Genomic DNA, 27,953 nt, shown 5'->3' on the forward strand with positions numbered 1-27,953 from the left:
CAAGATGGCGGCACGTAACGTTCGACGTTTACGTTTTACAGATGAAAACTTCGGTTGCAACTTCTTTATTATTACAGAGGTTGAGACGCACGTATTCAGCCCAAAACGTGAACGGCGGACGGCCGAGCGCCGCCATCTGGCGATTCTAGACGGTCGATAATGGCGTTCGCTTCGTCTATAAATTAAATACCGTATATTTTGGCGTATAAGATGACTTTTTAACCCAAAAAGTCGGGGTCATCTTATACGCAGGAATATACGGTACTTAAAAAAAAGAATCGAAGTAAAACTAACAGGAGAAAAATTAAAATTATTTAGCCAAGTAACAACAGCAAAAGGTGCGCCTTTGACAAATTGTTGGGGGGGGTTCATAAATGGAACGGCACATCCTATTTGTCGACCAAAAATACATCAATGGATGGTATTCGGTGGCCATAAACGTATACATTGTTTGAAATTTCAATCAGTGGTTACACCTGATGGTACGATTGCTAATTTATTTAGACCAATAGAAGGAAGACGTCGTGACAGTGGAACGTTAAGAGAATCTAATTTGTTAGAGCATTTGGCTGCGATTCCTTGTTTTGAGAACGGGACCCAATTTGTTTTATATGGAGATTCTGGTTATCCTTTGCTTCAACACCTCATTACACCGTTCCGAAGTGCTAGCTTAACACTCTTCGTTCCTCTCCATCCTGTTTTAGTCTTGCTTCTCTCTCTCTTCTCTCTAAATCGAATTTTGCTTTTTCCAAATCTAATTTATGTTGTTCCAGTTTCACTCGTTCTTTATTTAAATGTAGTTCTTCTTGTTTCAACTGATGCTCTTGGTCCTTCAAGCTTTGTAAGTATGAGACAAGAAAGTTTTGTTTTCTTTTCTTGTGACATTGGTATTTTCATCTAAAAGTAATTAGAAATGTATAATTATTATAATATAAAGAATTTTTAGGTTTTTATATTTATCCTGATAGAAACTCAGGAGATGATAATACTCTTAAAGATGCCATCGCTGCATCCCTGACTTTCTGCCCAGCAATGGCTTGTGGTGGTGATTTCTCAGATGTTATCTGGGCTTCATATTTTAACTATTTTATTTCTTGTAGAAGTTGATTACGTTCTGTAAATTCCTCTTCTGTTCCAGATCTTCGCGAACCGGTTTGATCATTCTGAAAAGAAAACTATGATAAGTTACTTTATGAACACAGTTAAAAATTTTATCGACACTTCACATCACTTGCTAAAAAATTGAATAATTAAATAATTTCTGGATTTAAATCGTCTTTTTCTTTACAATGTTATTCGTAAATGCTTAAATAATCGTTATTTTAATAAAATAGGTCATAATTTTAACCCCAAACATAAAAAAACGAAGAAGTTTAACCGATCGTATACTCGCCATTCTAGACGAAGCGAACGCCATTATCGACCGTATAGAATTGCCAGATGGCGGCGCTCCGTCGTCCGCCGTTCACGTTTTGCGCCGATACGTGCATCTCAACCTCTCTGTTTATACTTCTAAAAATAGGGTAGGTTCTATAGTCTCTTACAGACTGTAGAACCTACACATATCAATGCATTTAAATTGTGGCTAAAGACAAGATGGGATGGACTGGAGAATGGTAAGAAATGATGTTTAGTGACGAGAAGTTTAATTTATATGGCCCTGATGGGTTTTCATATTATTGGCACGATTTAAGAAGAGAAAGCAGAGTTATAATAAGCCAGCAACAAGGGGTTGGGTCTGTAATGATATGGGGTAGTTTTGGAAGTAAACAGGATGGATGGGAAGGTAAAACTAATTTAATATTTGTTGACGAAAATATGATTACATTTGGTGCATTAATTGGAGGTCATAAATGGTAGTTTCAACAAGATAATGTTCTCATTCGTGTCTCAATGTCAACAAAAATTGGTTTTAAAAAGAAAATATTGATGTAATATTGACTGGCCTTCATGTAGTCCAGATTTAAATCCCATTGAAAATTTATGAGAGATTTTAGCAGCCATTGTTTATCAAAATGGGAAACAATATGAATCTGTAAATCAACCGAAAATTGCAATAATGGATACATGGGATGAATTTAAAAAGGAACGATTGAAGTAGTAATAAACTCCATGCCTAACAGAATTTTTCTAGTAATTGTAGCCAAAGGGGGTAAAACCAAATGTTAAGAGTATTTAAAATGTATTTTATGTAATTTTAGAAAGTGTACCTATACTTTGGTAATAATTAAAAAGTGTTAACTTCTATTATATTATTATTAAAAGATAAAAAGCCTGAAAATGATATTTTTGTAATTGTCTTAAAACGTATAAAACCGCTTTCTAATAAATAAATAAAAAATTTAAATAAGTTTTGAAAAATCACAAAACTTGTGATGTTCTTATACTTTTGTAACGGACTGTATATCTGGGAGGCAAGATGGCCGTCTACCTTTCTATTATGATAAGAAGACTAAAGCATTACCTGAAGTAGTAGGACAAGATGTGTTAGTAAAACTGAACCCAACTGATAGTACTTACTAGTTTCCCATAGTAAGTCTTTTCGGGAAGTCACCTTTCCTCGATAGTGTTGCGTTGCCTTATTCTATCAATCGATCAAATGTACTCATCGGGGTTATACTGTAACTTATGCTAAATGTGGATAATAGTGAGGCCTTTTTTCTATACCTATGTGGGTTCGGCCAGGCCCACAATGGGGAAAGGTCCCACTAGCAACGGATGGGGCTAGACTACCTATTAAAAATTCCTGAGAAGTTCCATGCCCGGATTCGATCTCGGGTCTTCCAAAGCGGCAGGCATCCGACTTTATTAATCAGGGTTTCAATCAATTTTAAATCATAAACATTTATAAATAATTTCAAAACATTGCAAAACTATGGGAAATAATACAATTGAAGTCCGTATTATTAACAACAAATGATAATTGTTTAATGTTTTATTTTTTTCATTTCATTATTGCTACGAAATCTGAATGGCACTTCACAGACCAACAGATAACCGACATTTTTAGTAAGGAAAATAGTTTTTATTAGAAAATGAATTGGTATAAAATGATGACAGATAGAAAAAACTACGACAGGATTAACAATTTAGTAACTTCACGCACTAGTTTTAAAAAAGGAAAGGACATTGGTGTACCTATTGTCAAGTTGCCATCGCTTTTCACCGTTCCCAAATCCGAAAAGGAAAATCTTTTTATAGCCAAGTTGCAACAATGTTCAAAAATATTCGACTTTATTGATCCAAGAGAGAATATACAGGAAAGAAATCTTAAAGCAGAGGTTTTAATGGAACTGGACAATTTCATAACTGATCCGGGTATCGAATTCTCTTTGGAGGTCTACCGGGAGATTATCGAAATGGTGTCCAACAATATATTCCGGATAATATATATTAAGAGGGACTATAACCCAGAACTAGAGATGATAGAATCAGTTTCGGAAGCATCATGGCCACACTTGCAGCTTGTTTATGCATTCTTTTTGAAGTTTCTAAAATCAAATTACATCAATATAAACCTGATGGCACACGTAATGAATGAAAGTTTCGTATCTAAGCTGATCGACACGTTTAACAGTGAAGATTGTCGCGAAAGAGGACAATTGCAGCAAATCCTTCATCAGATTTACTTGAGATTTATACACTTAAGAGAATTCATCAGGAATAAAATCAACGAAGTATTCTTGACTGTTATTCATGAATCGGAATATTTTAATGGAATCGCAGAGTTGTTGAGAGTTGTCGTCAGTATAATCAAAGGTTTATCCATACCATTAAAGAAAGAGCATAAGGAATTTGCCGAAAGAACTCTTTTTCCTTTGGTCAAAACAAAATATTTTTCAAATTATTACGCTTATTGGACAAACTGTGTGTTCGAGTTAATGGATAAAGATTCCTCACTTAAAGAAAAAGTTGTAATCACTTTGCTGAAATATTGGCCAAAAACCTCGATCCCAAAAGAGTTGATATTTCTAGACATTACAGAAGAATTGATGAAATACATGAATTATCGAGATTCTCCGAAAGTTCAAGAAAGACTGTTCAGACAGATAGCTAATTGCATCGTTAGTTACCATTGTCATATAGCACTCAGAGCTCTGAACTTGTGCAGAACCCAATATATAGCAGAATTAATTGAAAGAAACCCTCAAACCTTCATGGCAATATTAATTCCGTATTTGAACAAGGCATCGAAAGATCATTGGAATGAAACCGTTGTTGCTATGGCGCTAGAGCTTTTACACATATTCGGTACAATTGATGCTAAACTTTTTCGTCAATTGACAAAACCATAGTAACGTACACGTGTATAAACATGTATAAAATTAATATTTTTAACTCTTAAATAATAAATGTTGAAAATTTAAATGATCGGCAAATATGAAATTCAATGTCTTGTAGACTTACGTTGTTTAATATATAATAATCAATATTGAAGGCCGGATTACCAAGGTGTCAGCCTTCCTCCTCTTTGGTAAAACTCCAGGAATATTTCGGGGATACGTCGGGATTCGAACCTCATCACTCAGCAATCCCTTCGTGGGACTGGCCAAATCGACGACCATCTTGAAAAGCCTTCTTAGTGCTCATAGATGGAAAGAGTAAAAATAGAACTGGAATAGTTCAAAGCTAGTCATGTTTAGGGTGCGTTCTTTTATTCATCCGCGTAACTCCGAGCGAGCGGCATCCGTTTAAAAATTCCTGCGGAGCGCGTTCCTAAATTCCGATCGGCAAAAACGACCGTTTGTAGCAGTAGTTTGTCGTAAAACAAGATGGCTTCCTCCATGTCACATGTGATGTCACAGTCAGTTTTATACGGCATTAATTAAACTAATTTATGCAATTTTAGTTAAATTAATGACGTATAAAACTGACTGCTCGTACAAGTTTGTTTTAAACATGCGACTCAAAAAGTCCCAAAATGGCGGCTCCAGTACGCGTGTCCTGACCTTCTTATATAGACCTTGTAAATGCCTACAAACAGCTACGCACACCCGTAGTAGCGGGTTCTTATTTGTTCATTGTTGAGTTCTTAGCAATGATAAGAACCTTCATTTGTCAAATATTTAAACCATAGTGTAAGAGTACAGGCGATACCACTCGTCATTCAACGACGTTTGCCAAGTGATTGAGATCAGTCCAGTATCCACCAGATGTGACGATCTACAAGTTTATTTTTAGTCATTGATTAGCAACAGATCCTCCATGGAGAGGCTCAGAAATGTAACCCATTTCGACGAGCTATCGCATGGTTATTCAGAGATACTAAGAAGTGTTTCCTATAAAGTCTGCATTTTATTTCAAGAAATCACGATTTTAGGTTATGACGACAGACCGGAAAATCGGTAGATACTGAAATAACAAATAATTTTCAAGTAGAATATTACATTGAAAAACTGATAGTTTCTACGAAAATCAGTACGAGGGAGCGTTCAAATATGAACAGGAATTTTCATACTCTGTTCTTATAAAGAGTGAAAGGTAGACATGACTCACTGAACAAATACATGTATGTTTGAACTTGTTATTAGAGATGCTAGCTACTTTTTCCAATTTTAATTTACTAAGCAAAAATTTTGGCTTTTTTTTTTTAGTAATTTTAATCACGCAGGGATAGATTGATTGGTTATGTAGACTATTATTGTATTCATAAATGCTGCACAACAAAATTCTCACACAGTGCAGCATTTCCGAATACAATAATAGTCTACATATTCAATCAATCTATCCTTGTGTGATTGAAGTTACTAGAAAAGGCCAAAATTTAGGCTTAGTAAAGAAACTAGTAAGGAAACGATTAATCAAATGCTTTTCTCCCTTTTGGGCAGAGTTGCCAACCTTACTGCCTTTTATAATTATGGCATTCCAGTTAAAATTATCGTACAGCTATGTCTCGCCTTTACATTTACACCCTCTAGTCATAAAAATATTACTAAGTTTTCCTATGTCCGAGTCTCATAAGCTTTTTATCTACAACCTTTTGAAAATTGGGAAGTGGGATAAAAAAAGAGTGAAAGGGGAAATAAAAATTTTATTACATAAAAGTTTTTCCTTTTCTGATTCCTTTTGTTCATTTCCTTATAAATCCATTAAACAAATGCCCACAGTGCCAATGCGTAGCGCCGGTCCTGGTGCTATTCACATGCATGAAGGTAAGATACCAGTGTTTCCACTACCCTCTTATGGTCTCAAAAAATGCTATTTATAGCATATAAACTATGAACTCGATATACAAAATTCATATAAATTAACACATTAAGGTCTGCCATAAAAAAGCCAAAACCAAGACCTTAATAAAAAAGCCAATTTTGCAAAGACCTTAATTGCAGTTACACCCGACATCTTTTTTTCGTTTTTGAGTCTTTCTGCCGTAAGAAAGCCTTTGTTAATCATTTTTATTGTAGACTGGCAGATCCACAATAGAGGATCTGAAACTTACCACTCATAGAAAATTCCTGCGGAGGCTCGTGTGGATTAAATCTCAGATCCTGCAGAGCGGTACGCTGACTTCTCGGCCATTTAGACAGATATATATGGTACTCCATCATTAAACAGACATATTTGCTAATACAATCATTAAATAATATTTGCTAATACAAATTTTTATGGCGTTCTGTCCTGGATATATTGTTCCCGTCCCTCTCAATCTGGTCGCTCCCATTGCGAGTCTAGCCGAACCTATGATAGATATGAAAAAGGCCCTCTTAATGCCTACATTGCAGAGAGTTAAAAGTGAAGAAAATAATTCCAAAAATGACATTAATTTTTCATTAACCTCATCTATTTTCAAAAATAGAAAGAGATAATAATGGAGTTGTTCGAGCGGAAATCGAACTCGGATCTTTTCAGTCGTAACGCGACTCATTTTCATACAACCATCAGAGAATATATTTTATTGTGGTTTATATTGTGGCTACACGCCATGCCTAAATTGTATATTTTTATATGTAATTATATCGTTTTCATATTTTATATTTTCTATTTTCTTTGTTCTTTTCTTCCCAACCTAATTGTCCATTCTTCCTGGAATGTACCTACCGCTCCCACCCTTTCTTTGTTATTTCGATGACTCACCCCTAAAACAAAAGAGGGAGTGTAGCCCTGAGGGGTGAGAGAGGAAGACGTGGGTCATTCTGGAGCGAGAACTCGAGTTGGAAGGAGCGATAGTGGTGTTTCCCGAGTGCGCCGAGTGCCAGAAAGATAGGGACGAGGACGATTTGAGCTGTTCTAGAGAGTGAAAGAGAAAGTGAAAGTGTTCGCCGATCCCCGTTTCACCGTGATATTTCGGCCGGTAGTTTTGTCATCGTCATCTAGTCGTGGGTACCCTCTTTCCTGTCCGTTCTTGATATTCTCTTCCTTTTATCTCTTTGTATAATATTTTTAACTTTATAATTTAAGTAATATTGTCGGGAGTTTTTTTTTATGTACACTAGAATTAAGGTTTATGTTTAAGGAGATATTGTCGGGAATATTTATTGTACCAGTTTCGGTATTTTTGCTCTCGAGTATTGTCGGTGGAAAAGGTGTTTGTTGGTATCCCCTGTATCCTGTTTATTTACGAGCGAAGAAAATAAAACTCATTGTGTTTTGTTTCTTTCAATTTTGTTTCGTTGTTTTCATACCGCTCGTTAACCTTCTCACAATATATACACTTTATTAATAAATAAAAAATTATAAAAATAAATAATAAATACGACGCGGACAATGAAAAATGTGAAAAGTATTTTAAATCATGAAACCAACACGCATTGGGCCAATGCCCCATTTTGCTATATTGTTTGCCATAGCCCTCTGGTGTCTGAATAGTTTTATGGTAAAAAATATTAAAAAGAAAACTCCGATTACTGTGTTACTATTTTAAAAAATAAATAAATAATAGTGATGGTTTAATCTATAGCTTCAATATTTCCTTTTAGACCGATAATAAAATGATGATTCTTTAAATATTCTTAATAAAGTAAAAAATATTTTTCTTAATCATTAACTTTTCCTTATACGATTCGAAACGAATCGGGCTTATTTTTTAAATACGAAATATTTTTCCTATTACAATCTACATTCCATACTTCAGCAATTACAACGCGATTTTAGGAAATAGAGCGTAAGAATTACATAAATACGTCATCCGAACGGGAATACACCGTATTCGGAGTAGGAACCGTTATTAGAATTACCCGAAAGGAAAATTATTTTAAAAATACATATTAGTTTACGTACATCATTTCCAATCGATAATCCCTCATCTAACAGAAAAAAAAAATTACGAAAATATTTTTCATTTTATATATATATAAAAATCGATCGTCGAAGATATTTCTCTCCAGGGAGCGCTGTTGATGGGAGTGTTTTCTTGCAGCCGAAAGTTTTTGGAATGATCGTTTGGTTCGATCATGAGCGCCGTTAAGAGCAGTAATACCAATTCTAGCACGAGAAAACGATTGCTAAGACAAAGTAAATCGAGAAAAGATCATCCTGCATTAGATCTAGAGCCCACGACCGAAGATGAACTGCTACAGAAGGATTCGATTTCGCCAGACGACGTCTTGAGATTAACTAAAATAACGGAAAGTAAGTACAACCGAGCCCATTTGACGGCCTAAAAAACCCCTTAAAATAGCATAAAATAAGAAATTTAACGGTTTATAACGTGAATAATTAATATATAATTTTAATTGGTGGCTTTATCGGGTATAAATCTGCTTTGATGCATTTAAATAACGTTTTTTTTTTAACGTGTAAGGCACGAGCCCATAGAAATTGGCTCGTTTGGAATGTAACCTCGATCTTGATTGGTCCTGTTAATAGGCTCCACTATAGGTGAGTTATGCAACTGAGCCAATGAGGGAAAGTATTAATTGTAAATAATTAATGACCGTCTATCGATGGAGGTGGAATATCGCTTACAGATTTCGGATTGTTTTGCCTTCGTTGATCGGAGCAGCGTCGGATCGAGATGCTTTGGGGTGAAGATTTGAGAGTACGAATGCGGAACCTTATTGGTGTTGTGGACCGTGCCCAGAGGAGTAAGAAGACGAAAGAACTGACTGTTTACGTGCGACCCTTTCCTCTCTGATAGTCGACCCGTCTGAAGTGTTAAAGTCTCTTGAAAATGGTTAAATTTAAAAGGGAAAAATTCCAAATTATTTCTCGAAATAAGGCTAAAAATTGGCTGTTTTCCACTATACTAGAGAGGGCTAAAAGCTTGTAAAACACAAAAATGCCATTGTACTGGCTACTACTGGGGTAGATCTGTATGTTATATGTTACACCGCTATAGCTCGCAAAGGGTTGCACGTAGACCATCTTTGACTTTTTTACTCTTATAAGATCCCGACCACCTCATTCAGAGCTGCATTTGTATGAATTTATAATCCTCTATGTGATTTTATAACACCATAAACTAATAACATTCAATTTAGGCTGTAGAATTATGATACATAGTTACAACGGTAAAATTGCTGTTTCTTCCAATTTTGGGGCCCACCCAGACACATACCAAGTGGGTTGTTTGATATATTCGCTAATTCAGACAAAACAATGAAGGCTTACCCTTCGTCGACCTGTTTAACTGGAGAATGTAAACCTGTTGGAAAATTTTTATCAAAATTGGAGAATGCATTCACCTCTGACACAAGAGAGAGATTTAAATTTGTCTTTGTGCATTTTTCTTATAGTTTCTGATACGATCGTCATTGCCATTCGTGTATTTACTTATTTATTAAAGCTCTTTCCAATTTAAAAAAAAATTAGATATTTTTAGTAAGATTCTCTTCAAAAATAACCTCTAAACAGAACTATAAATTGTACAAAAGTTATAAAATAACGTTATTATTTATATCCGATAAGATAATTTGAAAAGATATTTTTTCTTTATTGAAATTATGAAGAGAGAGAATTACTTTTTCTAGATTTCATATAAAAATTGCAATACTTTAGTTAGATTTAATCTGAACAAATGGCCATCGAAATCAATTGCAATCTTGTGCAATAAATTCTTCGAAAGCATAATTTCTGTTTTTACTATTTGTAATGCGTTCGACCTTTTCTTGATTATTAATTATTTAAGCAGTAAAGTCTATGGAAAAATATTATTAAATCAAACACATTTAAAAATATTTTGCTAATATTGTAAATTGCTTAATTATTAAAAATTCACATTTAAATTATTTGACTATTTGGATTTCTTTTACTATTTCTGCTCGTTATGGCCTAACGGGGTCTTTTTTAAACTTGTGGATTCGGCCGGGCTCACAATGTTAAGATTGGGTGACGAGGGATGAGGTCTGATGTATTCCGGATGATTTTTTTGGCCACCGGAATTTAATCTGAGAACCTTGGAGAGATACACCTTAATATCTGATTACACTTTACTCTTTTTACTCTTTCTGCTCAGTAGGCACTAATGGGGCCTGTTTTTCAAGATTGTAGATTGGGCCTGTCCCATAGCGGTGAGGTCTGGTGGTGATGGACGGGGTTTGACTTATCCCTGATAGACCATCCCTGAAAAGTTTATGGGATTGTTTTTACCACTAAGATTTTACTTTTGATTCTGGGGTTCCGTGGAGAGGTAGAGCAATACATTACTCACCAATTATTAGGATTATTAAATAATACATTTTAAATAATTTGGCAGTTCACTTGTGCATTTTCTTTTATTTCTTTACAATTGATATAACAATGTACAGACCTAGTTTTTCATTTAATTCGAAAGTTTGAATGATAGTTGGTATATTACGAAAGTTTACTCGAATATGGAAGTACAAGATTTTTATATTGTTTGCATGTAACCTATAATTTGTAGTTAATAGGGCGTGCATGTCCTACATTTTATTTATAAAGTTGTAAAGGATAAACATGATACACCTTAATAAATTTACACACATCTCTTTTATGGTTTAAATTATTTATTTTGGTTTTATATGTTTACAAAAATACACCATTAAAGCTCATCTTTATAATGGTTTTTGTAATTAAAACTTTAAATATATCTAATTATTTTCAATAAAATAAAAACTAATTGGAAATTATTGTTAAGGTCGTTGATACTGTAATAGTTTTTATTATTATTAATTCCACATATCGATTAAAATTTGCATAACAAATTTTTTTTCTGGCATAGCGTACGATCTGTATAGAATTCGTAATTAATATTCTTATAGTTAGCATATAAGAAACGTATTATTGCTGGTAAGAGTGACTTAGAATAAATTACGTAATTAATTAATTTAATTAGTAGCCTAATTATAGTCTGACAAATGTGGCAGTAGGTATTTGGATGATTACCAATAAATTAGACTTGTTGCTTGCTTGTGTGTACCGTGTTTTTAGTCTTGTACGTGCATGAACTTTGTAGGGAAAATATATTCTTTAGAGTATAAGAATCATCTTAATTTTCAGATAAATTTTCAGGTCATAAGTGTCTTGTAAGGCAAAAAAATTCTGCATATAGAAGGCTTATAGCAGGCCCTACAGATCAGAGCAGACATAGCTGCATTTTTGTAAGAAATTGATCAGAAAAAAGCCTGCAGATTAATCATAGGCTTGCTATTAAACTAACATTCCATAAAGTTCTCTCTAGAGGCTGAATATATTAATTATTTTCTTATATTTTACATCTTTCTATTTAAACATCACCATCAGTAGTTCTAGGTATATACGTGTTTAATAGCAAGCCTTTACTTATTCCACAGGCTTCTTTTCAATTCGCATGCAGTCGTTTGTGCTCTGGTCCTTTGGGCTTGCTCACTGCCTTCTACACCCAAAGGAACGGATATAGAATTGTTGCGTGTTAAATCGGCAGCTCTGAATGCAGGTTATACTGTTGGAAAATTTAATTTTATTTATATGTAATTGATGTAAATGTTTTTCTATACATAAACATGGAAACTCTCCTAATATTTAAGAGCCTGTAAAAATTAGAGATTCCTAAATGTCTGAATTTATTTATTCCCTTTTTTCTCTTTAAATTGGTTCTCAGATGAAGTAAATATCATAGATTTTTCACAAAATAAAGTTAAATAATGTGAAAATACATGCAAAGGTGCAATATTTAATTAAATTTAGATCAGAAATGTGATCGCTTTACTGCTGTTTTTGCAATTATAGCATTAAACAATTTCTAGTTATTGATTGTCGTTCGTGATGGCAGTTTACCTACCTTTTTGAAGGCCGAATTTTGTAACTTTATCACAATTATCATAACTCTAGTCCAAAAATTGTCTGTCATTTAGGTAGAGTTATCAAATCAGGCTTTGGTTTATTATATTTTTATATTATTACTTGCTGATTTTCACAACATTCCTATTTTGCTATGACACATGCATAATTACAGTATCGCTTACTACAAGAATTTTTTTAAAATAGGTTTTTGATGCACTTTTGTAATAAAATTAGGACAGTAAAAACAATTTTAAATTAAAGACAAAATTGTTTTACTTTAATAAATTTACTGAATTATGGTCTTACACTGCATGATGCTTGACCTCTCATCCATTTGCAGTCCCATAAGGTCGTAGTATTGTAAAAAGGGATATTTTCATCAAAAACCTCGGGTTTGTTCAGTATGGAAGGAATGCTTATTACGGAACTTGGTGATATTAATATGTACAGTGTTTTGGCTGTTTAGTCAGTACAGGTACGCTACAATATCCCATATAGCTTTACTAAGTACAGTACATGTGTTTGTACAAAATATAAATCACAGAATACACTGCAGACTTTAAATAATGCGTGACTTTATATCAAAATGGTGAGTTTTATAACAAATTTAGTGCTTATACCCATATTAATTATAAAATATTATTCATAGAGAATTTGTACAAAAGTATTTATATTTTTCAAATTAGTAATAAAATTCTATATTTTCATTGCACGGAAACTAATATAAAATTCTGTTTTTGAGCATATTTTAACACCCAGTTAGCCTCATTAAATCATCCTAGTTTTCAATACTGATAATTCATTCTTTAACCTTGGAAAAATACAGCAACAGATGCCCATAAAATAATAATTGAGACAACCTGTTGCATCTACTTTTGGCATCGATACATCCAAAACTTACGAGTAAGATAAAACTGAATTTTCTGAGATAACCTATTACATAATTCTACATTAATCTGATTTATTTTATTTTGCCACTTGTGTTTTTATTTGGGCTTTTTGTTCATTTCATTTTTGTTTTTTTAATATAAAATGGGCTCAGAAAAATCAGAATTCAATTGCTTAACCGTTAAACATTATTGCTCGAAATTTCTATTATAAAAACCATGCTAATGTATTAAGAAACAAAGCTTAATTTCTCTTCTTTCTTTCTATTCTTATATTTATAGTTCTCGATAATCATTTGCATCCTTGTTTAAAGAATAATTTATATTTTTTTTATAGTGCCTGATTGTTTGTAAATTTGTTGTTCATTTTCCTTAAGCACAATTTCATTGTTTCTTAAATATTAAATAAATTAAGACAAATATAAATTTAGAATTCTTTAATATAATATGATCAGTGAGCATATAAAATTAGTTTTTTCCTCTTTGTAATGACACGAGAGAGGTTTTTTGAATAAAAACAATATAGAGCTGCTTGGAAGGCAGTTAACTGAGATATATTTTAAGAACGGTTAAATTGGTTTGGAATGGTTGCATGTTGTTATGATTCAATTGCTTCCAGTGAAGAAATGGAACGGTGAATCTTGGTTAACTGAACTTTGGGGCCTCTGCGTGGGTGTATGGAGTCAGCAGAAGTGTATGTAAACAGGACGATCCAGAAATATTGTGTGTGTGTGTGTGCACGCATATGCATGCACACACAAAAATGCATCCATTCTATTTTTAGATATCATTTCTTTTATTCTATATCTGTCACTAGAATTGATAAGTGAATTTTATGTAATTTCAATATCATTTAGACGCTTTATCAACATTACAAAATTGATTGATGCGTTCCCGACCATCATAATTATTATAATCTATCATTTTATTTGGCGACAAACTCTCTTTATTAATTTCCATTTGGAATTTTTTTTTCACTTTTTACAATCTACAACATATTTTAATCATCAGTCTTTTTAAAAAAATAAATAGTTTAAAATTTAAAAAATGAGATATAGAAAATAGAATTTTATTCATAAGTAATGTATAGCGTCAATACACATAAAATATTTAAAATATCAGTTTGCGTTCTCTTGTTTTATTATCTATTTTGATTTTTATTTAATTTTGCTCATGCCTTGTTTTAATAAAATTGATTTAATACTTCGTTTTCGTTGTCAAGGATTGTGTTATTTTTCTTGTTTTAATTACTTTGTTTTTGCATAGTTGCGGTAGATCAAAAAGTGTATTTAAAAATCCATTAAATAATGCCAGAAAACATGTTATAATCGACATTTATCTGCTATGGAACTGTAAACCATATACTCGCTTAATGTAAGGAGAAAACATTCTTTTTTTTAGTGAAATTTAGCTGGATTTCTGAAGATGCTTGGTTATTTTCAAGATGATGAGGAAAATCCACCCTTTGTAAAATTACAAGAGGTGGATTATCTATCATTATCCATTTCTCGGGTTTATGTTGTCATTTTTGTGCATTATTTAGGAAGAATCATTTGCTTTAAACTTCAAATAAAGTAAAAATTTATTTGAATCGTTTCAAAATAAACTTATTAAAAATTAACATCGAATATTTCTTGGAATATGTCAACCGTAATTTCTTTCTTTAACATTTGTGTCAATAATCTTGATAAATGGCGGCGAAAGCTTGTTAAAGTCAGTCGACAATTGAATATTCTAGATTAATTTGATATTAAAACTGATTTTTTTATTATTATTGTGATAGATTATGTGGTGTTACGCTCCTAATTATAATTTTTACAGTATTCTTCTTTAAAATGATTGCATTTATATTATAATAACACACACATTTTATGAGTATAAAGGTTTAAATTACTATGAATTTAGCATATGTTTTGGATTAAATTTTCTATAAATTCTTGGAATCCAGTGAAGCGTGGGATCGGAATTGTTGTAGAATCGATACGTCGTCTAAAATATTTTTATTTTAACAAGTGTGGTATTGGAATCTAGCAATGACACTGTTTACTTGTTTCTATTTAATGATCTTGCTCTCACGGGAGTGTTATTTAGATTCGTGTTGCAGAATTTCTTCACTAATTTGCACTGTTTGTTTTGCAAAACTGGAAAATGCGACATAAATTATTCAAAGCATTTTAAGTGGTTTGTTTTGGCCCCGAACATCAATTTAGTAATTGTTTTCTTGGTTTAAATTTTGTTCTGTAAAATTAAATGTAGTTTTTACTTATTTAATATTTCGAAAGTTTTTAATGATGATGATAATAATAAAGGCACCTTGATTAATTCGTTATTAGTAATGGTAGTTAAAATTTAAAGAACACTAATGTTTTCAACCCAGTTGATGAACTGTCCTCGGGTGTAGATGGTAGAAAGCGGAATTCCAACATTGGGAGTAAGAAAAATGGAATAGAGTAAACACGTGGAGGGAAGTGGAGTACAATAGCAGTAGCCGAATGGTTATAAATTTCACTCTTCTCCATAGTGTTTGTGTGGGAGGGGCTAGAGTCGGTTCTGACGATCTTGGCCGCCTGCCAATCTACCTCTGTACCAGGAAGTTACATGAGGAACGATAAAACTAGCAGATTCTCCTCTTTTAATATCATCATTTAGTGATTTTTCTAATTGTGGGATCTTGAGATGTTGATGCCATTTTTCTTGTTTATGACCAGAACAATGTACACCTAATGCTCCATTTGTCATCTGCCAATAAAGAGTTTTAAATGTTCAAAGTGATTTTTGTCTAAATACACAATATAATGTTCACTCAATGACTGAGAAATTTAACAATGTATTTTGTTTATGCATATCTTTGTCGTTAAGCAACACATACCTGTATTTTCATCCTATAGAATTAACGATATAATTTTTCATTTTCTCTGTATTATAAACTTCATTTATTTTTATTTAGTCGTAAGTGATTTTGTAGAGCAAAATAATTTATGCTGGAGGAAAGCAAAAATTAAATGAGTTTGTGGCCAACTTTCAAATAATAAACACTACTAATTGGTTGTTTAAAATTATTATTTATTACCCAATTATTAACTAACTTTCCTCTTTTGTTTACAAATCCAACTGTTTCAGCTTATAATCTTCAGGATAATGTCTTTTCATAAAACAATGTAATTGTTGTCTGTAATCTATGAATGTTATCTAATTTTTATTAATGTAGGGTTATTTTAAAGCCTAATATAAATGTATAAGTGAACGTCACAGTGTGTTCTTAGACATAATGCAGCAATAAGTATTTGCATATCTAAACATAGGGCGTCTATGAAGTTTTTGGCCCCATTAAAATCTTGTGGGACTTGTTAAGCACATACCAGTAATTGAAAATACAGTAGAGCATTGATTATCCGACTTAATTGGGGACTGGGGTTGGTAGCTAAGACATAACCAAATATTGTAGTACCACATCACTAGCGGCCATTTGAATTTGCCGACTAGAACGCGGTCGGTTAACCGATAAGTCGGATAATCGATGCTTTACTGTATATACTTTATCACTCAATTCTGCTTTTAAGTAGGACTTAAATACTATCTAAACTGGTAATTTTCTGATTTTTTACCTAATTACTTCATAAAATAATTAAAGATATTAAAATATAATTACAGTTTTCTATAGAAATTACTTTTAATTATTTTATTTTTTTATGTAAATTGTACAGAGATAAATTAGAAATTAAATTTGCTAATTTTCTAAGCTCTCTCTGCACAATATAAATGCTATTTTTTACTAAAGTTTTGGCTAAATGGTTGAAATTTTAACCATTTTTTTACACAAGTGTTTATGAAATTTCAAATATACTAAGTATATTTAGTAAAAAATAGCATTTACATCTATTTTAAGCATTAATGTATGCAAAGTAATTAAAATTATAGCCATTCAAATGCATAAATCATTTATGTTTTTTTAATATAAACTTTGAATTTCTAGAAATTTTACATAAGAAATTTGGCAAGAATTACAATTTCCTTATGATATAATTCATTGATAAGGAAGAAAAATTTTATCGTCTAACATGACATAAGAACTAGATGATGTTTTGATTACAAAGATGATACATAAATTATACATTAAATGCTTACTCAACAGATGTTAAATCATTTTCTAAATTTAAACAAGAAACCGAGCTACAATTCATTTCCTTATTGATGTTCTCGATCATTCATACATCTGTTTTCCTTAATTAGGACATCGACCTACATTGATATAAGCAGACAGTTTACAAATACATCGTCTTTACCGGACATTTGAGTGCATAGAATTAGCGTGACACCTCCTAAGAAAAGTTGCAAATCTAATGGGAAGAAAAAACCCCTGTTTCTCCATTTGTTTTAATTGTGGTAGTTGGATTTTGGGTGCTAGAAGTCTTGGAATGCCACCAAACTTCAATAATTAGTCGACTACAGAATAACCGCATGTTACTCTAATCGATCTTGAAAAAGTATTTCTGAAAAATTTGCTTCTACGTAATGATTTTCAATAAAAGTTTCGGCGAAAAATTATTGAGACAATCTCCATTGTGCGGTTTTATAGTTCTCGTACTTCCACGGAACGACAGGCTAATGTACTACGTCATTTCCATGGCAACAGTAAAACACAAAGTGACTACAGATGATAGTATCTTTACTAAATCTTTACTCACTTTTTTCTTACCTTGCATAATTTAATCTTCTTTCAAATAAAAAATAAATGGCGTAATGTTTAAATATTTATAAATTATTTACATGAAATTATCTTCTCGAACTTTGACTAGTTGCAAACTATGTGTAATTAAGTATTCTTGTGTAATCCTTCTTTGTAAGTAGCTTATTGGGAATGTAATATGAACAAAGGCTTCTGTAGAAATTAACTAATAAGTGTTTAAATAAATTATTAAGCTCTGTTTGTTAATTATAATTAAAAATTACTGTTTTTATTATGGTATTGTGGTTTATTAATCTGTATGCGTTTTTTTTTTTTTTTTTATAGGTTATTTATGTTCACCAGAAGCAAATGTCTATGACATTGATTTTACACGTTTCAAAATCAGAGATATGGACACTGGAACAGTATTGTTTGAAATTGCAAAACCACCACCTCCAGGTAAAGTTTGTTTTAGATTTATTTAAATATTTTAAAGTTACAATTAGAAGAAAAACATTTGAGTGCTTAATGTTTACTAGAACATTTAGTCAGAGCCATAATTATAGAATTTGGAATGTCGAATCTTCCAAATGATTTTTACAGATCACCGATGAAGCAGCAAAACAAAAGAAAAAAAAAATGCTATGTTTGTCTTATTTCCCTGAGTTTTTCCCAGAGAACTAAGGCAAAATAATCAATTCTTTTCTTCTCTCTATCAATAAAGTTTGCCATATTACAGTTCAGATTATCAAAGAAGGAAAGTAGAGTAATTGGAAGTAATTTTGACCATAATTCACATCGTTTAAAAATCTATTCTTAGTTATTTAAACAAATATCCTATCCTGCTATAAACTACAGGTTTGAAAATAAACGTAACTGTTCAATTTTCATCAAATAACAAAATTAACTCATTTATTTTTGGAAAATTGTAATAATAATTTATGTGAGATAGATTTTAATTCCTGCAAGTCATTAAAGAGCGCAGTTTATTTCTTTTTCTTTTTTTACAATCATCGAGATTACCTGAGTTAAAATGCAAATTGATCTACAAGAAAATGAATGCGTATTATCACATTATCTACAAAGTATTAAGCGAAAACCGATGTTAAAAATGTAATTGAACGATGCAAATATGCCCTGTTGATCAATACTTCTTCAGAGTTTATTGCATAAATAAGAGATTATCATTGAGTTTATTGCATTCTGCAGATTTTATTCCTTTAAATTGAATATTAGTTAGGGTTGTAATCAGATTTTCTTCATACATAAATAAAGTTATAAAATTTTAAATAAGGAAGAATATTGATTTTCTTAACAATTTTCTAATAGCTGAAAAGGAGTTTTTTTTAATGATTGTAATTGGAAAATTATTTATAACTAAATTTTAAAAGGTATTTAAATATACACTTTGGTTTAAAGACAGCTTCGTTATTACTAAATTATTTATAAAATAATTACAGAGTTGTATAAGTTACATTGTAAAATAGAACACCATCTGGTATTTTAAATAAACTTGGTCGTGTATAAAACAGACACCAGACATACAGGCGCTTTGTGACACTTACTGGATCTTACTGTACACTTCAGACTTGGGATTCATTTTGGAATTTTTATCCCTTCCTTTGCCGACCATTCACAATTTCCTTTATCAAATTACCAACAAATTTACATTTAAATACTATTATAACTTTAATTTCTTCATACAATTTGGGGTTAGCATTGCATCTCTCGATCTTTCGTTTGCTTTTCTGCAATGTCTAGTATGTATGAATCAATGACAATTTACTCTACTAATATGATCTAATATTCAGTCTTGCATTCAAGTCTAACATAGTTTCGATACATTAAACTTGTTAAACTTCGATACATTAAATTGATGTGTAGATTACCAAATTTTGTAGGTAAAAGTATATTTACAAAAAAATAATTTTAATCATCAAAACATGCTCATGTCAATGTATTTTAAAGCTTAAATGACTTATCGTATTTTACGGACTGTAAGACGCACCTTAATTTTTAAGCAATTTTTTAAAAAAATACCTATAAGACACTACGGGCTATAAGACGCATCTGAATTTTGGAGGCAATTTTTCGAAGAAAAAAGTGCGTCTTATAGTCTGTAAAATATGGTAATTAATTGTCACTTATTTAATTATTATTGATAAATCAGCATTTTTACAAAGAGTTAGGAAATGTTGGCAAGCACAATCATTAATTTTAAGAAACTTTAATTGAAAAATTCTATTCGCTTTTATCGTTTCAGTATGCAGACTTTAATAATGTGTTTAATGCAGCTGCACTTACATAATCAAATTTACTTCTGTTAATGTGTCACTTATCCAATTAAGATAACTCATATTATATATCATGCAGCTAAATTAGTATCTTGCGGAGAAGCAAACAAATTAAATACTTAGAAAATATAGAAATGAATATTTTAGATTATGATTTTTTCTTTTAGAATGCATAAAATTAATTTTCGGTTGCTTTTTTTTCTTCCCTCTCTCTGTCGTAATGTAACATGGGAATTGAAAATGGAACAAATTTATTTTTAAAATGACATTAATGCATAAATTTGAATAATGAATTTGTTGATTGAAAAATTAATTATTTTAATTTTTTTCTCCTCTCTTAATTAAATGAATTTATTTAATTTTTTTAAGATTGTATGCCAAGGTCTGCTTTTATATTAATTGTTTCTTAAGTAATTTTGACTTAGTTTTATTCAAATTGAAATATTTTACAGATGATGATGATTGTACAGATGAAGATCAGGATCAAGAAGATACAGATCCAAATGCCGGTAGATTTGTACGTTACCAGTTCACTCCCCAGTTTCTAAAATTGAAGACTGTCGGTGCAACGTAAGATTCGGAAATTGCTTTCTTCTTGGACTTTTTTTTTTTTGTTGTTGTTTTTAATTTCATAAACAACTTTCATTTTCCTTTCAGAGTGGAATTTACAGTGGGCGATAAACCTGTCAATAAATTTCGCATGATCGAAAGACACTTTTTCAGAGACAAGCTGTTAAAAACTTTTGATTTCGAGTTCGGATTTTGCATTCCCCACAGCAAAAACACGTGCGAGCATATATACGAATTTCCTACTCTTAGTTCTGAAATTTGTGAGTATTTCATTTTTCCAAACAAATTAAAATATTTCAAAATTAATCCATTTTTCTTTCACCAGGTGAAGACATGATTAACAATCCATTCGAGACACGTTCCGACAGTTTTTATTTCGTGGACGACCGGTTGATAATGCATAACAAGGCAGACTATGCATACAATGGAGGTTTACAACAATGAATTTTCATGAGCAACATGTTGCACCGTACTCGTTTGTAAGTCTTCAGGGTCCATGCTTTATCACAATGTAACACTAGGCATTTATAAAAAAGAAAACAAAATGTCTATTTATCCCTCAGTGTTACTGGCACTGCTCAATTACATGTGGAAAAAAAAAAGCCAGAGTTTTGTAAAGTGTTGTAGAGGACATATTTTTGTGCCCACCCTTACATTCCAGAACAAATTAGAAACAAAAATTTCAGTAAAAAATGATTTGGTTTCGAGTAACTTTTACAGATTTAAAATCAAATTTCGCCACGGATGTAGTGTTTAAAGTGTGGTTTGTCCCATACACTCACTAGTCGACTTACACTTGTTTTTGAGGAGGGATTTTATTTCGCGTATTATGCCTTTTTTTTTTTTTTTTTTTTTTTTTTTTTTTAATTTATTTCCTAGACGAAAGATTTATATAAATATATCTTATGTGTATATAGGTATGCGCTCCATAAATTATTACATATTTAATTGAGCATATTGCAGTAGATTTTTATGTCATGTATAACTTATAAATATGCATATACAGTATACATACATAGTAAATATTTAGATTAGACGTCTGATATCATTCTGTATTTAAGCATTAAGATGTATTCTCGTTACATGTTTCATCGAATGTATATCTGGAAGTGCCTGAAGGCTGTCTATATGTATATAAGTAGATAATTGGCTGAAAGACTTTAAATTTTAATTTAAAATCATGCCGATGATTGAGCATAATATACACAGGCTTTGAGTTGTTAGATTTTTTTGTATTAATTAAATTAAAAGGTTTTTAATAGAAAGACCAAGAAAATTTTATGACAAAATTTTGAAATCTAAAAATATTTCGGTGCCAATGTAATTGGCGTTTGATTTACAACAGAAGTAGATTTTTTAACTTGATGAATTGATAAATAAATAAAAATTTTGCTAGCGACTGTCTTCGTAGGTCATGATCGTCTACCAAAAACATATAATAATAATAGTTGGATTTTTAAAACGATATCAAGGGAAGTTTGAAATTCTGCAAATATGCTTTAATATTGAAGTTAACAATTATCGGTTTGTCTTACTTTAAGTTAAAGCTGCTGATTTGTCACAAAATTCGATACTAAGACGAGTGTCGAGATGGTGAGCGAAAGTTTATGTAAGCTGTCGCAGAATATTTTTTATCAAATTTAATTCCAACAAGAGTAAACTTGGCAATCGGATACTCCGAATTTTCATATCATAAGCACAATCAGTAGTGTGTAGAATTCGTTGGATATTATGTAATTATAGTTTGTACAGATTATCGCTTGTTTTCCAATGAATGTACTGGATTTCCGTTGCTGTAATTTAAATATTTAAGGAGAAAAAAAGAACTGTAAATGCCTTCCATCTGTTGTGTAATTGTTCTGTGATATGAAAGGAAAGTAATGTTGGAGCAAAAGTATGATTTTACATGTGTGCCATGTATAATAAGTTTATAATGTTTATGTTAATTACTCATTTTTCTCATTATAGAGATTGCTTTGATATATATGATTTACAATTTCTTGCATTTATTTTCGATTAGAAAAAGTGAATATTGCTTACTGGCATTTTTGGACATTCTCGGCATGGTTTCGTAGAGTTACCACCGAAATTTGTCTATGTCCGACACCGTTGCGTGTGTTTTTAATGTTGTTAGTTGTCGGATCTGTTGTGTTTTTTCGCTCTACTCATCGAGACTTGCACACGGTTTAATCATCAATGTGTACATATGTCTTATGAAGAAAAATTTTTTAGTCAATTACACCAGCAAATTTTATCAAAGTACTGGCTCACTGCCGGGCAGTCGTTATGTTTGGTTTATGACCTGCAATGACGAATAAGCGAGATTGGAAGCACTGCAGCTTGTCAGCTATCTGCAACCAAAGCATCAAAAGAAAAAAAAAACAATAGAAAACAGAGTTTAAAGAAAACTTTTTCTTGTATGTAGCACTGTACAATTTCCTGTCAAAGATCGTTGCAATAAAACTTTCCACTGCTAAAGTTTTCCATATTTTTTTTCTGGTTTACATCTTATTGTTTCATACAGAACTGATTTACATTAGATAAGATGCAACTTATAAACATAATTCATACACCATTGAAAGATTTTCTTTTTTTATAGATAATGTAGGAAAAAAAATCACTTCTTTAGTCCAATATCTTGTCACTTACGTCGAATTTTCATATTTTACATACTCATTTAATATATAAAACTAAAAAATTTGCAAAGTTATCGCATTACATGCAGCAGAACACTTAACATTCATTGACTCGATTTAAAATAACATGAAATTTTAATAGATGCATACGTTAAAATGGCAATTTTATCTTAAATTTTATCTTATTCCCGGCTCATCTGTCAGAATACAGCAGATAAGATGCGTGTGAACACCTTCTTTTCTATAGATAGCCACGGCAACATACAATTTGTCATCTGGGCATTGAACCTTCCAAGCCGCGTGCGGAGAGTTTGGACCCGAGTCCCTTCCGGAAGTGGCTATGGACGCGCACCTATCCGGATCCACTCTATATTCGTCGAAGAGGGGGCTACACTTGCCCAGTTCCACTTCGGTGAATCCCGGATGCTTGTCAGACAGAGCTAGAGGGAAGGAAACATTTGCACCTCAAACAAAACCATTCGTTAATTTACAATAGTTAGCCTCACCTGTGAGGACGTGGCCCTTCGGACAGCTCCGCAAGTCCTCGTATCCCACGTGAAGCAGCTGCGACTGGAGCGGGTCCACAATATTTTTGTTTTTCCACCTCAGGCATTTGATTTTATCAATGTCGTCAAAGTCGTGTTTATCATCCCTGAGTTAACAGAAAAAAGGTTATTTTTTTGATGATAAATTGCCCTAAATTAACCTGTAAATGAGCCTTTCCAGCATAGCAATAGAGTTAAGCAGTGAAGCTTCCATTGCAGTCACTACATTAATTGGCATAATTATATAGGGATACGGGATAATTTTGAGAATTTCCCCAATTTATTACTACTAGAAAATTAATAACCGTGAATAATATAATGCCTAATCTTTTATTCTTCCTGGTATTTAGGGGGAGGGGTGGAAGTCAACGATCGGAAGCGACCACACCCTTTGTTCTACTAGGAAAATTAAAAATGTTAATTACTACTAATACTTTTTTATTTTTATAACAATGTATTCATTTTTTTCCCTAAAAAAATATTTTTCTTTGTTTAAATCAATTAAAATCGTTATATCGTGACATCTCTATAAGCGGGGAGGAAAAAATAGCGTACTGCTATCGATCGTTTTTTGTCTACATATATTTGTGGGGAAATTTCCCTCGTAGGATACAAGTAATCGCTCATTTGGGGAAATTTCGGTAGTTTCTAGTTTTTCTTGCCTTACATATAATTACAGGATTTCGTAGTTGTTTAGGAAATTACCTCGAATAAGCTGCTAATTTGGGGAAATTTCCCCAAGTAATGTAATTTCGAGGTGCACATAACATTAATTCTGAGGAATTTAGGGAAAATTTCGAGAATAGCGTGTAATTCTGAAAAAAAATTTACTTTGTGGGGAAATTTTTGAATTGCTTTCATGTGATTTTTTAATTCAGGGAAATTTCAGAACGGTTTGCGTTCAGTTGTTTGTTTCAGAAATGTCCCTATTTAGTCTTATGATAAATCGATTTTTACCCAGGGCCGTCGAGAACTTGTATGGGGCCCGGGTAGACTGGGCCCCTTTTGCTTTGTAGTAAAAATAGCGTTGATTTTATAGGAGTAAGAATCACTACGAACCGGAGAAAATTTCCTGCTTCCCCCTCTCGACGGCTCTGTTTTTCCCCAGCATAACTAATTAATAGGGAAATTTACGACGTTTTGGGGGAAAATTCGATAACTGATAAGAAAATAGATTAAAATACTTACCAGATACCCACGATGAATCCATTTTTAAACGAATTGTCTTTGTTGCAGTCAATTTTCCAAATCTCCTGGGGGGAAGGATTCTCCATATCTTGACCATCAGTTTCATAAACTATGTAATCGATGCTTTCCCTCCATTTCTACAATGAAAGATGAATGAATTCTTAAGAAATCTGTTCATTTCTCATAGTTATGCATTCGTGTATAGAGGCGCTACAATCATAATTTGAAATTTCAGCATTAATTTTCCACGCGAATAGATAACGCCACCGAACACTGGTAGCAGGTTCGCGCCTGACCAACGGGTTAGCCACGTGTTTTCCGGGTTTTCTTCCCTTATCTAACACGTAAACAGGGGCAAGCTTCCCATAGAAAGTCCTCTGGGAGGCACTCTCATGGTAGATCGCCCATGTGTTTGCTGCATTGCCTTACCCCATCAAACCATTCCCTTACATAAGACCGAGCGTCTTAAGTATCTATAGTATAAATTTAACAAGAAAAACGCAATTTTTGAAGGAATTTTTACAAAATAGCTGAAAATTTACCACGTCTTACCTTAGAAAATGATTGCATATTCTTAAATATATACATAAACAATGGAAAATCTCTGCAGCAATACGAAATATACACGCTCTTAAATCTCTACACCACAAGAGAGAATGCCCCCGAAATATAAAATCACTTACAATGTAAAAATGGGTATTGATCTTCCATCTGTAATTTTCGGTGCCCTCGTGGCATAAACTACAACTCGAATTCATTTTGTTGAAGCTGAAAGGCCCACATGATGGATTCGAGAGGCAAGCTGCTGCACAGTAACTAAGAGTTGGAGCTTGAACATCATTCAATTGATCTTCTATGGAGCAGGTCTGATTGATACTAATCCGACGATAGACCTGTGGATGATAACCCTGTTGGCTCCCATGGAACACTGTAATCAGTATCAGCAAGTGTTTAAATCTGTGCCACATCTTCCAATTGGCTAAATTTCTTTGGTTATTTATACTATAGGTTGGTTGGGTGGAGTTTTTAAAGTGCGGAAACAGTTAAGTCACGCTAATTCTTCATTAAAACGTTTTAATAACAATAAAATTCACCCCTTTTTAGGGCTGTTGCAAGCCTTGATATAGCGTTTTCGCTATAACAAGAATGCCATTTCCTTTACACGCTCGCATGCTCTACTGTGCTATTTTTACTACTTACCTATATTTTAATATCGAAATTTCTGAAAATTATTATTGTTATTTCAGGTTACGAATCGATGTGGATTTTAAAAGCGGGAAGAAAGGTCAAAGGTTATTATTCGTTCATAAATGTAATCGGTTAATGTATGGTACTGTAGTTACTTCGAAAAAGTTTTTGACTAAGTTTTCATATGAAATAAAACTGGTTGCAATTGGTTTGCACGTCACTTACTAGCACCCAATACGGTTGGATGACCAAGCAGTTAAGGCCTAGCATAGCAGCTACTACTATGGGGACCTAGGCCCACCACTAGCCAAGCAAATAAAATTACAACATTGATAGTTGGTCACGGGAATCCGGGGCCGCCAGTAGCTGATCGGATAAAATCATTTGTAGTTGATCGCAGGTTCGAGCCTCGCCGACGGTCTGCCATGTGAAGTTTTCCGGGTTTTGTTCACGTTTATAACACCTAAATAGGGCCAGTTTTCCATGAAAGACCTCCCGAGAGGCATTCCCCTTCAGGAGATCGTCCATGCGTCGCGTTGCCGTAAATGAATAAAACCAAACTAAACAAACCCATAAAAGTCTTCCGAGAATGCATTTCTCTTGGCAGATTGCCCATCTGTTGCGTTTCCTACTCTATTGATCCTGATCCTAATCCCGAGTAACTCGGGATCGAATCTGGACGAGCAATCCCAGAAATTTTTCATGATCAGTCGTATCCCATTCCTCGCCTGGTCAATGATGGTCACGAGTAAAAAAGCCTTCTAGTGCCCATAGGGCAGAAATAAAAGGAAAACAACCACAATTTATCCAGAATGTAGTCTTGGAACTTACACTGGACGTACATAATTGTATTGTACCTCAGAGTCGAGGTCGTGTATTGAACGTTCTGTGGATGTAGGATATACAGTAGAGTTTTATAAGATGGCTAAGTGTAAAATTATCAGCTGAGAAGTGTTGCAGCAACAAATCGGTACACCTGCTACGTACAGTACAGTACATTTGTTGGTTAGTATCACACTTCAGCAATTTAATGGGATCAATGGAGGAACAAAAGGATTGGCGTTGAATGCTCGGTGTTGGAATGCATTACAAGTGGAATGGACTTGATGCGATATCGTGCCAAGAAAGAATCCATCAATATATGATTCAAAAAATGGTAACCTAAGGATAGTTTTCCATCTTTCTGAATCTGAAGTTGCCGTACAGAAGAGATTGCACAGCATTAGGAATTACTAAACGTCATACACTTCAAGATTCAATCGTCTCCTGCTTTTGCATGAAAATAAAAAGAACACGAAAGAAAACGTTCATTCTTAATTGAAACTCAGGTTGAAATGAAGACGGAAAAGGATCCAACTGCCCCAATGCCATGGAAAGACCAAGGGAGAGGAAATGAGCCACTGATTACAACTCGTGGAAAAAAACGAGGTTATGTAAGAAACCTGGATGTGATGGCGTACCCAAAGTCGTATGTACAAATTCAAGGTTTATCTTTGATTAAAACTCAAATTAAGGATTGGTGGATTGATAGAATAAGGCACGTAACACATAGTCGATCTGTCAAAGGGAGTTGTCTCTCAGGACGAGGAACATAGAAGAAGACCCAGAAAATTCCATCTAGTCAGCCCATTGGTCAGGTAGATACCCGCTTAGTGGTTTTATCAACTCGGGTACTAGTGATTATGACATTTGCAAGTGTACTAGTGCCTAGTTTGCCCCAAAATTCGGACCTAGTTTGAAAAAAACTAAAACCTTCAAAATTGAAACTGTAAGTTCCAGGCGTTTAACTGGTCAGTAATAAACAGTATAAGCTAATTTAT

The 27,953-nt window shown here is 32.8% G+C and overlaps 3 protein-coding genes across 5 annotated transcripts; 2 read left to right on the forward strand and 1 right to left on the reverse strand.

The window, feature by feature from the left end:
- Positions 1–2,964: 2,964 nt before the first annotated feature.
- Positions 2,965–4,370, forward strand: LOC136970559 (serine/threonine-protein phosphatase 2A 56 kDa regulatory subunit epsilon isoform-like). The gene has a single exon (XM_067265004.1). It carries the CDS (start codon positions 3,036–3,038, stop codon positions 4,293–4,295), a length of 1,260 nt encoding a protein of 419 aa, XP_067121105.1. The 5' UTR covers positions 2,965–3,035; the 3' UTR covers positions 4,296–4,370.
- Positions 4,371–8,311: 3,941 nt separating this feature from the next.
- On the forward strand, positions 8,312–27,948 carry unc-119 (unc-119 lipid binding chaperone). 3 transcript variants are annotated; one of them, XM_067264974.1, is made up of 6 exons: positions 8,312–8,568; positions 18,058–18,171; positions 20,459–20,576; positions 20,664–20,836; positions 20,902–21,055; positions 26,193–27,948. In XM_067264974.1, exons 1-5 carry the CDS (start codon positions 8,391–8,393, stop codon positions 21,018–21,020), a joined length of 702 nt encoding a protein of 233 aa, XP_067121075.1. In that variant the 5' UTR covers positions 8,312–8,390; the 3' UTR covers positions 21,021–21,055; positions 26,193–27,948. The 3 variants fall into 3 exon arrangements, with proteins under 3 accessions (XP_067121075.1, XP_067121074.1, XP_067121073.1); XM_067264973.1 differs by lacking the exon at positions 26,193–27,948 and adding an exon at positions 22,597–23,054; XM_067264972.1 differs by lacking the exon at positions 26,193–27,948 and having other exon boundaries at positions 20,902–23,054.
- LOC136970564 (uncharacterized) lies at positions 23,215–25,913 on the reverse strand. The gene is made up of 4 exons (XM_067265012.1): positions 25,629–25,913; positions 24,946–25,082; positions 23,719–23,864; positions 23,215–23,652 (listed from the first exon to the last, which is right to left on the reverse strand). The coding sequence occupies exons 1-4, from the start codon at positions 25,911–25,913 to the stop codon at positions 23,390–23,392; spliced, it is 831 nt and encodes a 276-aa protein (XP_067121113.1). The 3' UTR covers positions 23,215–23,389.
- Positions 27,949–27,953: the final 5 nt, after the last annotated feature.

Source organism: Centruroides vittatus, unplaced genomic scaffold (genome assembly GCF_030686945.1).
Source record: "Centruroides vittatus isolate TY-2023 unplaced genomic scaffold, ASM3068694v2 contig_202, whole genome shotgun sequence".
Classification (NCBI taxonomy): Eukaryota; Metazoa; Arthropoda; class Arachnida; order Scorpiones; family Buthidae; genus Centruroides; species Centruroides vittatus.

Bases quoted from the DNA above. Each gene is read 5' to 3' on its own strand.
- LOC136970559 (XM_067265004.1), top strand. From the start codon at position 3,036: ATGAATTGGTATAAAATGATGACAGATAGAAAAAACTACGACAGGATT.
- unc-119 (XM_067264974.1), top strand. From the start codon at position 8,391: ATGAGCGCCGTTAAGAGCAGTAATACCAATTCTAGCACGAGAAAACGA. The intron at 18,172-20,458 runs GTAAAGTTTGTT...AATATTTTACAG, and splicing joins TGCAAAACCACCACCTCCAG to ATGATGATGATTGTACAGAT. The intron at 20,837-20,901 runs GTGAGTATTTCA...TTCTTTCACCAG, and splicing joins TACTCTTAGTTCTGAAATTT to GTGAAGACATGATTAACAAT.
- LOC136970564 (XM_067265012.1), bottom strand. From the start codon at position 25,913: ATGTGGCACAGATTTAAACACTTGCTGATACTGATTACAGTGTTCCAT. The intron at 25,083-25,628 runs GTAAGTGATTTT...CTTTCATTGTAG, and splicing joins TCAATACCCATTTTTACATT to AAATGGAGGGAAAGCATCGA. The intron at 23,865-24,945 runs GTAAGTATTTTA...CTGTTAACTCAG, and splicing joins GGATTCATCGTGGGTATCTG to GGATGATAAACACGACTTTG.